The sequence below is a fragment of the Epargyreus clarus genome, unplaced genomic scaffold (genome assembly GCF_041222505.1).
Source record: "Epargyreus clarus isolate Ecla_fem2 unplaced genomic scaffold, WU_Ecla_fem_2.2 ptg000009l, whole genome shotgun sequence".
Taxonomy (NCBI): domain Eukaryota; kingdom Metazoa; phylum Arthropoda; class Insecta; order Lepidoptera; family Hesperiidae; genus Epargyreus; species Epargyreus clarus.
The window spans coordinates 13,741,227-13,755,842 of record NW_027332217.1 but is presented as its reverse complement, the minus strand read 5'-3'; the positions used below and the strand labels follow the sequence as shown (position 1 = coordinate 13,755,842).

The window sequence follows — 14,616 nt, the reverse complement described above, 5'->3', positions numbered from 1 at the left end:
TAAATTGAATAAAATACTTTTTGAAATTTAAAGGGAATTTTGGGAAAAAATGTTGTCCAAATAAAATATAGGAAAATTAAATGAAAAGTAATTTTAATTCAATTTGATACTATTCATAGATTATAAGGGATGAAACCATAAAAAATAGAACAATAGATATTTATGAAATCTCACAATGCGCCTAGTAATCGACGAATTTGACACCAGTTTTAATAATTTACTGAAAAGGGGAAATATAATATAATTAATTTATCTTATTCCAAAATTTACACGAATTAAAGGACATCTAGCAATAGGCCATGCCAAAGAACGAGCCATATATGCAGGAAAAGCATTACCCCAAGTAAAAATGACAAAATTTTAGCTAGATTCTTTATTTATTAATAACATGATATAAAGCTACGAGTATGTGCTAAATGAATCTTCGCACAAAATAGATAGAAAGCACTTTATATTGTCTTTTAGTACGTACTAGACAGCTTTTTAGCACATTTTAAGAGCATGAAGTTTAATATCGAGAACATAAATAACTCCGACTCCTTCTTAAACAAAATTTATATCTAGCGCTGCGAGATGAAATTTTGTTGAAGTAAAACTACTTTAAAATTATTTTCACTTTGTTATGATCTTAGTGTTTACGATCTCGTAATTGTAGGTACAATAATAAAAAAAAACACCTGAAATCTTTTCTTTCTTTCAAATATAATTTCGCGTATAAAATAAATAAGCTGATAGATCAGTCTTTAAAAATGCAGCCATTTTCTAAGCGTTGCGTTTTTATTTTATTTTACCCTCTTTTTGCCGTTAGTGTAGTAAGTACCCAAATAATTTTATCATTAAGGCTGAAAAAGCTTTTAATAGATCTAAATGGCCGAGTCTTACAAAGTGCTTAGTCGTAGCAACTTAGCTGCTACTGTAGTAATAAATATTATATTTTTTTATAATATAGGAGCAACAGACGAGCATGCAGTCAACCTGATGGTAAGAGGCTACTGCCGCCCATGGACATCAGTAATTAACAACAGATAGGATTAGATATTCCTACCTAAGGTCGCTACCCCTGAGGACTAAGCTGGAACGCCTCGAAAAAGTATGTCTCCCTTACCACACACTTCAACCCAGAACACAGCAGCGCTTAACACTGCTTTTGTTAGGCAGAAATAGGTGTGACGGTGATGTTGCCGGAGTCGAACCACAAAGGGCCACCACCTTCAAAATTACTATACAATACTAAAACTAGCATCTAAAATAATGGCAATGTATATATTTGGTGTTTTGATCTCTGTTGAAACCTTTTTCATGCACAAAAGAAAAACTTATAGGTAATTACGCGTCATAATTACAGACATTAGCCACCAGATGGCGCCACATATCGTAAACTATAATTACACGCTGAATACTTTTAATACATTATGTAATTAGGGATTACAAACACCTGCGATAATTATTTTAGGGGTGCTAATCACTTCTGCAATGATATTGTATTTTAGGTATGATTATTTTCTTGACGTAAAAATATTACAAACATAGGTATTATGTATGCATTGCATTTTATGACCAACCGTACGCTCCATTGGTGGTTAAAATAAAACACAAACTTAGAGATATGTACTATATCTCTAAGTTTGTAAAGGTACTTTAATAACTTTCAAAAATATACGCGGAAAAATTAAAGCATCTCCTATGGGTTAAAATTGAAGGGTATTATGCCAGGAAAATACAGCCAGTAAGAAAAATAATGATACAAACTTAAGTATCTATATTAACAACTGCTTTTTATTAAAAAAAAAATAGTTGACGACCAAACTGTATTTTTTTTACTGTCAGTGACGTCGTTTATATAAGTTTCTATATATTATGTAATGCTATATTTTTAAATAGCTAGGTATCCTAATTTATTCCTATTTTGTTTAGCTATGCTGCTATTTTGGGATGCTTTAACATTATTATGGACATAAGCACATGTAATCCTCAGAGATTTACACCGTCACTAGGTATATTAAAATTCCGTATAGTAACCCTACTCACTGATTGCCCTAATCCGTTGAAATTGCTGGGTAATTAGGCTTTATGGATATTCCTAGCCAAATTCCAGCTTACTGATATATTAATAAGGCTTACACACCAATCTAGTAACTTTGATAATAATAATCGTATAATTAAACTAGGCAGCCATTGATAAAAATATGAGAATGGTATATTTCATCATCAACCCATTATTGTCCCACTGCTGGGCACGGGTCTCCTCTCAGAATGAGAAGGATTAGGTCATAGTCCACCGCGCTGGCCAAGTAAGTGTTGGTAGACTTCATATACCTTTGAGATATTTTTTATAAATCTCTCAGGTATGCAGGTTTCCTCATGATGTTTTCCTTTACCTTTTTAGCAAGTGATACTTAATTTCTGATACGCACATAATTTCGAAAAATCAGAGATGCGTGCCTGGAATTTGAACCTCGAACCCCTCGATCGAGAGGTCGAACCAACCTTAACTTAACCACTAGGCTATCACTGCGAATGGCCTAATGAGAATCATTTATTATCTGTTTAAGTTACTGTAATATATTTTAGGAAAATTTTATGTAAATTTATATACCTCCGTTAATATAAACCAGCTGATATATAACTGATTACATATCAGTTGTCGATGGTTGCACAACACTAATTCGACACTCATTGGTCTTTGTTGAAATTAACCAATAACTTATTTAAAACTATATAATAGTTTATTAAAATTATAAGCAATAGTATTGCCGTACGAAAACGTTTCAATTTTTAATTACGGCAGCACCAATGCACAAATTTCTGCTTTATTCTGGTTATAAAATATATATAATATACTTAGTACGGCAAGTTTGTACTCAGGCTCTTGAGAAGTAGTAGCAACACGTATAAACGGTATCGGATTAAACTCGTAAAATTTACGCATAAAAATATCCTCACTTTTGCAGCGTTTCCTGGAATTGGAATTTTATTTAATTGATGTCCTCAATGTTTATTCCTTAATGTAAATAACATTAAACGGTGATTTTAGGCGGATAATATCAGTCGCAATGCAGATGCCCCGGTTCGTCGTTTAATTTGTACATAATGATGTAGCTACTCAGAATGACAGCTTTGGCAGTCTGGGGAGACCGTCATTTGCCTTATTGTGCCCCTGTTAAAAAATAATTTTAAGCGCGAAAGTTCTCGGAGGGCGCCATTGTTAGTCTTGCTTTTTATGCTTTATTTATCAAGCAATTTTTAACGAATGTAGATTAATATAACTTGTGAATGTAAATTATATCTTACATCTTGTTAATTAAATATTGTTTAAGTAAATATTTAAAACGTTAATTTTGCATAATATTTAACACAAATTTTATTTTAAAACTTATGTGGCTGAATAAATGTAATTCATAGGCTTTAATATTTGATAAGAAATACGTAACTGTGAAAAAAGTGATCCAAAGAGATGACGGGAATATTTTTGTATCCATTGATCAATTTTTATCACTGTATTTACGAACAACCAGAGATAACTATGTGTCTGATATTGTAATCAAACCCATAATATAAGTAATTACCAACAATGAAAATTTAATCAAAAAAAGAAAATCCCATTCGATGTTTTAATTTCATCCCAGGCTTTTCTTTCGTAAGTATGTAAATCTCGCATAACATACAGTGGTAGAGACATATAAAAACGACCATTTTGTATAATAAATCATTGGGTAAAAAGGATACAATTTTGCAGAATAGGACTACGCTCGAACTCGAAGCGCATTGCAGATGCTTCGAACCGTGAAATAACAGACTATATTGTAATGTTCTACACGGTATCCCTACGGTATCATACTCTTTATTATTTCGACTATTTATAGAAGGTATTTGTACACAGGAACGACGACGAACGATATAAGGAGTTTACACAAAAAATCGAGTTCTTAAACTTTCACATCGTGACGATTTGGCCCATTATATTTAACTTGGCTTATTATATTTATACGTTTAGTTTATAGGTTATGTTTAAACTAAAAGGATTTTTTTTTTATTTTTATTTAAAGGTGTTTAACGGCTTTGGCTTTTTGCCTTTCAGCCTAACTTTATTGTACTTTCATTATTACTAAAAGGAAACATAATTTCCACAGATTAATAATCAAAATAATTCATTTGGTTGTTTAAACTATGCAAAATATTTTTAAAAAATATTCAAAATAACTACTCGACTTTTTTTTTATTTTTTCTTCCAATTTCGTGGTAGTAAATTATGTATTGGTTTATTCGAATTACGCCGACTCATTATTGGATTTGGACATGATATACATTTAAAATACTTATAAATACTTATAGAATGGAATTTACAGTAGCTCCTCAATGTTAAACAACCGTTTGATGAATTAGAACAGCTGCGTATTAATAGAGAGTAGTTAGTGAATGTTTCTCAATGACATTTGCCGCTCATTCATGTTTGTATACTAGTCGCTTTCAAATGAAGTCCACTATGAGATTTATTAGAGACAGAAGATTTATAACTGTTTGCAACGCAACCTTTGCAACCTTTTTAACTCTTACTAGCTGACCCGGCAAACTTTGTACCGCCTCAGAATCTATTTATGAAATATATTTCATATTTACTCACCTTTTAAACCTTCCCTGGACTTCCACAAATTATTCTTAACTAAAATTTGCCAAATCTAGAGACAAACGAACAATTATTATATATATATATATATATATATATATATATATATATATATATATATATATATATATATATATATATATATATAAAATAATTGTTAATATATATATATGTATATATATATTTACCACTTATAAATAGATAATGGAAGAATTTTATGATTACTAAGAGTAGAAACGTGTAGTGTGAGTGTAGAAAGTGTCTTAATGCCATTGCAGTACAATATGTCAAGGTACAAGGTATAACAAAGGAAATGTATTTTAATATGTAACTCTGGATATGCGGTTGTAATTTTCTCCAATTACTCACAATATTAGTCTAAAATCACACCAGTTCTTTTCCCCAACGTTCATTAGCGCAGCATAGGCGAGTAGTGTCTTTGTTTCCTCTTCCATAAGAAAACCCCGTACGCAATGCGACGTGTAAAAGTATTATAGCGAAAATTAGAAGTAAATTATATATAAGATGTTTTGAGAGGCGCAAAGTATTTTTAAATACATATGGACAATAATCTGTCAGGCACTTAAATAAGTTATTTTAGCAAGCAAAATGCTATAACGAAATTTCAAACGGAGTACAACTATAAAATTGTTACTTTTCTTTGTTATTAAGCGTTCGCTATCTAAGTAAACGTATTTTATTTACGTATAATATACAAAATTGTATTATAAGTAAAAAAAGGGGAATAAAACTTATCATTCAAAATGAACTGTGCAATAGATGTGCATAAAAATCATGCTTGAGTTTTAAAACAGGTAAAATAAGGTACGTGACATCGTACATACAAAATAATAAATCCAAGGTTAACCAAATTAACAAAGCCAAATAAATAAAATATTAAAAGCACGTTAATAGCTGTATGAGCTTAGTTTCCATTGTTTTTCCTTCACGCGAGGATATTAGAATGAAAATTACAGAAACACACACAATGCGTCAATTCAGCTATATCTCTTTATTAATATACTTATTAAATTATCCATAAAATTCTGGATATATGCATTAAAAATATCGGAAATCCTTTGTAAATTAAACACTAAAATATAGTGGAAAATAGTCACATCAAATAAAAGAGTTACGATGTTTTTTTGATGTAGCTAATAATGTTATGCTTTTTTAATAGAGAAGTCTTGTAAACCACCATAATGTTTTATGATATATTATAATATCATAAATAAAGCTTGGCACACAGTTAGCGTGTCAATTAATGCTATGAGTGCGATGGAACGTGCGTGTATACCTATTTCAAGACCGCCCTAAAATAATGTTCGCCTGAATTAGTGAGGTATGAGATTTGAGAATTTCACCCGAATTTACTTTTGAGTATGTAGGACGGTGAATGAGAAATACTACTTAGTGGGATGTGTACTAAGAACTGTTACTTTACAAGTACTTGTTATTAAAAAGTTACGACCTTAATAACTTTCTAACCTTATTACATGGGTTAGTTACAAGTTGAATGATTTCTATGTTAAATAATAAAATTTAAAAACATATCCTACAATATTTTCAACAATATCACGTAAGATGGCATTACGGTAGACATAAACGTACTTAATTCTACTTAAATCGTATTTTAATCTATACTAATATTATAAAGAGGAAAACTTTGCCTGTTTGTTTGATTGTAATGAATAGGCTCAAAAAATACTGGACCGATTTTAAAAATTCTTTCACCATTCGAAAGCTACATGATCCACGAGTAACTTAGGCTATATTTTATATGAAATATATTTGATAAATAGATTTTGAGGCGGTACAAAGTTTGCCAGGTCAGCTATTGAAAGATATAGTAAAAACCCCCTTCGGTACAAGTATGTAGGTATGACTTCAAGTAACGACAATTTTTATACTAAGTATACGAGTTGTATAAGTATAGATAACCGAAAGTTTCAATCGAAAGTGAAATTTACATAGAAATAAATCTAGAAAGTGATTGACTCATATATACTCGTAACAATTTCTATTTTATGATTTTACACATGACGGATTATATTCGTAATGATAAGGCCCTTTTAATAGAAAAAATGATGCAAGATGAAGAATGAAAGAGATTCTTGATGAGTTCCGGTTTTAAATAGAACTTGTATCGTTTTGTGAAACTGAATGCACGACCGTGACCTCTTGTACTTCTGATGAATATATTTCTGTCTGTGGAGAATACGTTAATGTAAAGTGGTGGGACACTTGTGTTGGATAAACCACCGTCATGTCTGATTCTGTCTGATTTTTAGACCTGTGTTCATCTTGGTAGGAAGGTGTCGTAGCGCTACGCAGACATAATAAGTGAGGCGTTCCAACTAAATTCTCTGAAGTGCTAACGTGATCAGAAGAATCGAAGAGTTGATTTCTTTTTTATATATTAATGTTTTACATAGATTCTTACTGGAGTATCAGACTGATCCATGTTGAAACATAAACAAGCTAGTTTATTTGTTTAATCTGATGTTTCAGTAATTGAGGCAGCGAGATAGAGTATGCTACAAGTCTCCCTTTTGGAGAGAGACAGACGCTTGCCCAACATTGGACAACATATAAGGTAGCTATTGTTACATACGAATTGTGCACAATAATTGTAATATTTAATAATTCGTAATAGTAGATTTTGTTTGAAATTAGAAAATGTTCTATCTAAAAACGAAAACTTCAACCAGAGCACTAAACGTCATACCTCATTCAGTCCAGTCGCCCATCTGTTCAAAGTTCTCATTGGAGTTTCTACGTAATAGTTGTTCGGAACAATTTGAGAAGTTCGCAGTCGGTCAAACAATACTTGATCTCGAATTTAGAAATGTATTCGACTGCAATGCAACGGACGAACGTTGCCTATTTATGTAATACAGATGTTTAAGTACATTACTATTCTAGACCATATACAAAATACGTCGACAAATATATGCATTTCTTAGGTATATGTATAGCGATTCTATTTATTTATTTATTTTACTTTTCTTATGTTTAAATTCTACACATTTCATGAATGTTGCAGGTGACCATGAATTCTACAACCCGATGTGCAAAAAGGGAATCGTATCAATTATAAAAATAAGATGTTTATAACAGTTGTGTGTGTATGAGTGTTTGGTTGTCGTCTTTGGTTGCGAGTTTGTCAGAAAAATTGTAGGATTATTTTACTCGAACCAAAAGATACATACAAACTCTTCTCCGACAAGTTTTTTTTTATTTTAAGAGGCTATTATCGGCCATCGACATTTGTAATCAACCCCAGATAAGCTTCTATAGAGCCTATTTGAGATCGTGACCAGATACTTCGCTACTCCTGAGTGCGGAGTTAGATACCCTCAGATAAGTACCACCAAACCAAAATTACTTAAATCAATCAATCAACCCATTACTGTCCCACTGCTGGGCACGGGTCTCCTCTCATAATGAGAACGATTAGGCCATAAAATTACTTACCATACCAAAATAACAGTGAATCGTTAACTCTTTGTAGAAAGACTTTCTGTTCTTAAACTAAGGTTTATAGAACTCTCGTTAACGAGGTTTTGCAATCGAATGAAAATTGCAGATGCACTATGATAATTGAAGTGTTTGGATCATGACATAAACCTGATTACTAAAGATGAAGCGAAACAGAAGTGTGTCAATGGCTTCTGATTAGAAGTTCAGTTTGTAATGCCCAACGGGGTGCACAAAGCATTGGGCTGAATAGATCTGCATGACATCCGAAGAGTAAACTTATTGAATGTCATGTTCGATCCATCATTCAATTTACAGGTGATAAAACTTCGATAATTGCTATTATGTGTTAAGGGCCGTTGTGTTTTGGTCTGAAGAATACGATAAGGCAGGACTTGCTCTCCTTAAATCTCAAGGGTAGCAACTCATTAGTGACCAAGCTCATATTGAATACTTTATATTGGATTTAAGGATTTATAATATACTTAGATTTAAGCTTCATTACATAATCTAAATATATATAACTCAAAGGTGACTGACTGACATATTGATCTATCAACGCACAGCCCAAACCACTGGACGGACGGATCGGTGAAATTTGGCATGCAGGTAGATGTTATGACGTAGGCATCCACTAAGAAAGGATTTTGATCAATTCTACTCCTAAGAGGATAAAATAGGGGATGAAAATATTACTTCGTAACGCGAGCGAAGCCGCGGGCAACAGATCGTGTGTCCATAAGCGGCAAAGACCACTTCCCATCAGACTCATTTACCCATTCTGACACGTAACATATCTCATTTGTTCATTAAACTTACCGTTCATTAAACTACATAGTGCATTCATTATTACGTTAATAATGCCACGATATTAACTGTCAGTTGGGTTATTTGCAATCATATATTTCATGTAAAATTCGTATTTCATTCATTAACCACCAGATATGAGGAGCAATAATGAACGCGAGATAATTAGTGAATATTGAAATATTACAAAGTGGACTATTTGAACAAAAAGTAACATCATAATTAAAAGTTGTTTATATCACGGCGTGCGTAAATGGACGTTTTACGCACGCTTCGCGTGCGCAAAACCCCCATTTCCGACCCCGTAATATAAAATTTTATACAACACGCGGACGAAAAATGTTTTTCTGACTCGTGTGATTGCAGTCCTCGCCTGCGGCTCGGCCTGCAAACTCACACTTGTCAGAAAAAAATTTTTCGTCCTCGTATTGTAATGTACTATTTCATTTATCGAAGCAGTAGGCGAGCAAGCCTCTTGATGTTAAGTGGTTAGTGCAGCCACATTTATATAACCCCTTTGTGTCCAATTTTGAAAACTATAATGTCTTCTTATCTAAAAGTAATTTACGAAAATTTCCAATCCGATGCATGTCCAGCACTTCTGTCTCATGTGATGATGATGATGATGATAATAATATATGTTTATTGAAAACCCGATAATTAAAAACATAAAAGACATATTATTGTTAATAAATAAATAAATATTAATAACAATAAATTCTAAAAGTTAGTACTTTCATAAAAATACTTAAAGTCGACAAAATAGACGATTTTGTACAATTGTATTCATTTTTAGGGATAACCTATAAATCAATAGACAAAGTATTTAAACGATAATTTGAAAACACTATTTTCAAAAATATGATTTACCAAAAAACAAAATAAACAAGTATCTATCAAATGATAGTTGCAACCAAGAAATAGTTTACAACGAAAACGTGTCACTTACTCGTATGTTTACGTCTAAAAATTCCAGCGACGTGTTAAAATCATTTTCACATTTCCACGGCGGCGCGTTTTAGAATATTTTGTCTACAGCAATGTAAGCATGGCTATAAAATAGGAAATGTTATCACTCGTGTACCTTCCAACAAACATTCGTAGCACATTCAGATTGGTGAATGAATATTTATATATTTTCGACGACACCACTTAAATAACTATTTTGCTTCTTAGAACTTTTTACTGCAATTATAACAATAATTAGATATAACGAGGACAATTAAATCATGTGACCTATTGGCTGTTAGATTGGTTGTTAACACGGACTAAAGATCATTTTAGATACTAAGATTGGTGCATTAATTTTATTTATACTTTACTTTATATGATTGACTATATTTTAAAAGTGCGAAAAGTTAACTCATGAAATAAAATAATCAGTAACTGCATAAAAAAATTAAATGTATCAGTTACCTGACGAATAAAATTATTGGATTGGTAAACACTTAAAAAAATAATCACTTATGTTTTAACGTCATCGAAACTTTTCGCGCCAATTACAAAAGTTAACAACTCCAAACTTACCTGACGGTGACTTATCCGGGGTCGGGGGCTCGTCAGGTCTGTGGCTCCTGAGGAGCTGGAGCGCGAACTCCGTGCCGACCTCCTCGGACCGGGGGCACGGCACGTACGCGTACTGTTTCTTTGTCGGCGCCGGGATAGGCGCGACGCGGTGTTTACCCCGCTCGGCCATGCGGCGTCTGACGCGTTGCCGTGCCGAGACTCAGTTGCCCCCTTATCGATAAAGCTCGCGGACCTAATTTTCACTTTCGCTAACCGATTATCACCCCATTACAGAACTACCTGTTAACCAACAAAGTAATAGTCTGCGATTATGCTACTTGGATTAATGACGACGTTTAAGTTTAATTCGAATGCAAGCTGAGAAGTGGATCGAGGGATTGTCAACTTTTAAGTACTTAGTACGGTTTTCTGTGATTTCTCAAAACCGATTACTCCTAACTCATTTATCAAGAAATCTATCTGGGTTATTTATGAGAGTTTGTAGAAGTTACTCGCGCAATTAACAGTGAAAATTGTATTCGAAATAAAATTGCTATATTTCTACAAAGTTTGGAATAATTTATTAGTGACATAAATATTTAAACGGCAATTCTAGAAAGCATATTCAATAGAGGTAAGTACAATTTTATATTTCGAACAAAGATTCAAGAAGCAACTTACACTCAATAAAAGTTGTTTAAAATATTATTCTTATTGTGTAAGCCACGAATAAAAATGATCGCCTTTAATTAGAATTATTTTCTTTATTCAAACATTCCGTTGCTTGCGTGTGTGCGTGTTATGACAATATTCCGTGGCTGGGGGCAATTAAAAACAAAACAAAGGCACATCACTAGCAAGTGTCTGCGCGCGCAACCCTCGTGCTGCCCGCATCGCGGAAGTCCCAATGATACAAAGCATTCGCATCTTAAATTTTAATTTCGAATTATAAAGTTCTACTACAGTTCTGACAGCTTTAGAATTACCTATATGAAAAAAATACAGAAAGTAGTTATTTGAAATGAAAATTTTGGCGCTATTAATTTGTTTTTGTTTTTACAGACGGTCTCTATAGTTATTGTGTAATTTAGCCTTGAAGAGTAAGTTACGTAGATACTTAATTAAATATCAGTTTTTAAGAGCACTTACGTCACATATCACATAGGTATGTTGCGTAAATATATGTACGGTCTTAATATTACAAAAATCAAAATAACTCTTCAGCATCTGTTGTATTTAGTGATATATGGATGCATGCTATACTTGTTATCGACGCTACCGCTAAGCACAATATTTTTCCTTATTTTTATTGAAGTGAAATAACTTATCTATATTTTACATAATCCATATAGGTATGTTTATATTAATCTTATATTTCCTTTCTTTTCCATACAGGAAAAGTTATCCCGGATGGTAGGCAAGACTAAAAAAGTTTTAATTAAATTATTACAATGTTTACCTACTTCTAGTTTCATTAAGGTTATAAAAATTGTACCTATATTTTTATACGTTGGTAAGCCTTACTTACTTATGGTAAGACCTTAGTACTAATTCAGAAGGCAATTTAAAAACAAAACAGCTATAAAAATGGCGCGCACGCATTCCCCCGCTAAATAATTCACAGCACTCTACAGTAAACGGAGCGGTCTTATCGAAATTGTTACGAAGTCTCTTGTTAACTAAACATAACTGGGATTATAAAAACAAATTAAAGTTTGTTTAGTAAGTAACATCTTCAGGTTTTGTAATGTGAAATTATGTTCATGACAGTAAAAAACTGGGGTAAAATACAGTGTCATCTTTCATTTAATAGTAGTGTGTTAGGTATATAATAAATTACCTAACGGAATTATAATCTCTAGTTATGATGGTTATTTTTAAACTAAACCTTCTTATATGGACTATTAAAATAATGATTTATATTTTAATTAAAATATTTTTATACCTTTTCAGTTTTGGAAACAAGAAGGCAGGCAGCTGTGGACTGCATAAAGGATTCTCTATATTTTATTATTTCAATAAAAACTACAGTATTTTCATGAATATATAAAAAAAAAACAATTTTCTATGATAAACGAGAAAAAACCTTGAGTATTTTCATACTTACCTTTATGCAAATAATGTTTCCAACGCAATGGCAGTAACTAGGCTGAAAACTTTTCACAGTGAAATAAATAAAAAAGTTTTATACAACTCTATGGACAGTTTCCCGCGCTTTCCGTATGCGATGCGAAATGCAAACAATATGGCGGTTTTATTGGCGTCTTTTATGTCATAATAATTTTAATAGACAACGTACAATATGCAACTTTGTAGTGAAAATATATATTTTACAACTATATAATGTTACAACTATTGCAGTTATACGAAACGTAATAAGACGGCAAACTTCTGACTTAAATTTTTATATTCGAATTGGTTCGCTTTGAGGGTATTTTACGTAACCTCTTTATATAATCAGAGACGCAGACCGGAATCGTGGATGCGGTTTGGGAATGGGAAATTTGAATAAAATAACTTATACTTAACTATTTTAAGTTAGTTATATTATTTGACCGGCATAACCGATTAACACCATCTGTATTATAAATCGTTTTATAGGAGCTGCCTCATTGTAATTTTTGTGTGATAATAACAATTTTATTACAATACTTTTGAAGATGGTAGAGCCCTTCGTAGTTCCACTCTGGTAAGATCACTACCTCACATATTTTTTACTTATAACAGCAGTATCCAGCACTGATATTCTGATTTAAAGGTAAGTAATGGCAAAGGAGAAAACACTATGAATGGACATCGTCATCAAGCGAAGCAAATGCATCTGTGGCTGGCTCAGTTAGGGTTCCAATACTCATTGGAATTAATTACAGATTTTCATGATTGGAATAAGTAGCCACCCAATATTAGATGGACTGCAGGCTCTTTTGCCTTTTCAATTCCTTGAAAAAATAGGTACATAACTTGTATTTTACTTGGGACAATAGATTTGTAACCTACTGAATAATGTATTTGAAATTTCAATGTTTCATCCCAGAAGAGTTCTTAGCGTCTCACACATTTTACATAGTAGCTAGGCGTTTATGTAAGACTTCAAGTTTTGTATATAAAATATTTTTATAAACTATTCGTAGTGTTGCTTCGAATATCACCACCATATTTATCAGAAGGATTTTTTGTTACGCAATAATATTGAGTTTTTATAAGAGCAAATTATAGGAATTGCAAAATTCTTAATTAAAACATAGCGTACGTCGTACTACGACTGAGTTGTCTACTAAACCATATTTTAAACTTCTTACAACAAAAGAAAGCGAAAAAACAAAAGTATATGATTTAGAAGTTTGTTTTGGGACCTCTACAAAAGAATAGTACTTACACTGCACAAGTCGCCATTGTTGTAACTTGTAACGAAACAAAGGGAAGACACCCCATTTTCAGTTGTTTCTTGAAGATTTCTTTTGTTAGGTTCACATATCTTACTTTTGTGCTGTTTCTAAATTATGAAAGTGTATGAGTAAGTTATACTTTTGTATATAAACTGAGAGAAGATACAGTTCGTAAGTAAACTGGTAAAGGTGGTAGAACTCTGTGGTTCCACTGCCGCCTACCGTTTTCTACCTAAGCCGTACCTACACACCGATGCTTTGTTACGATGTGAAGGATGTGGTAAGGGAGACTTCGCCGAGGCGTTGCAACTTAGTCATCAGGGGTAGCAACTTATCTGTGGTCAACCACAGAACCAGCAGTGGGATAAAAAATATTAGTACATAAAGAGACATAAAAACGAAAATTTTAAGAATAATCGGTGAATATACAAATATAAAAAACTGACTACAAATTAATTTGACCGCCCTCTTGCACGACATCATAAACTTTAAATAATCTTTTCAACGACACCAAATCACAAAATAAAGTTTTGAAAATATATTAAATAAAATTAAAAGCAACATTTTTAATAGTTATAAGTACCCACCGTTTTACAAGCGAAACCACAATTGAATGCGCCACGCGGTTAGAGGCAAAAACTTAAATAAATTCCCTCTAATTAAAATTAAATATTATGAAAATGGCCTTTAGCCCTAAGCATGCCCCAGTTATTTTAACCGTAACTATAATCGAAAATATACATAGAAATTGAATAATCAAATGATATAAATAATAATATGATGAATAAATAAAATACATAGACTCCTAGCAAG

The 14,616-nt window shown here is 32.3% G+C and overlaps 1 protein-coding gene across 1 annotated transcript in view; it reads right to left on the bottom strand.

Annotated features, from left to right (window-relative positions):
- The window catches only part of LOC140745040 (uncharacterized), a 124,824-nt gene extending 114,183 nt beyond the window's left edge, over positions 1-10,641 (bottom strand). The window contains exon 1 of the mRNA XM_073076795.1: positions 10,439-10,641. Coding sequence (XP_072932896.1) covers positions 10,439-10,607 — 169 coding nt within the window. The 5' untranslated portion in view covers positions 10,608-10,641. The remainder of the gene's footprint in view (positions 1-10,438) is intronic.
- Positions 10,642-14,616: the final 3,975 nt, after the last annotated feature.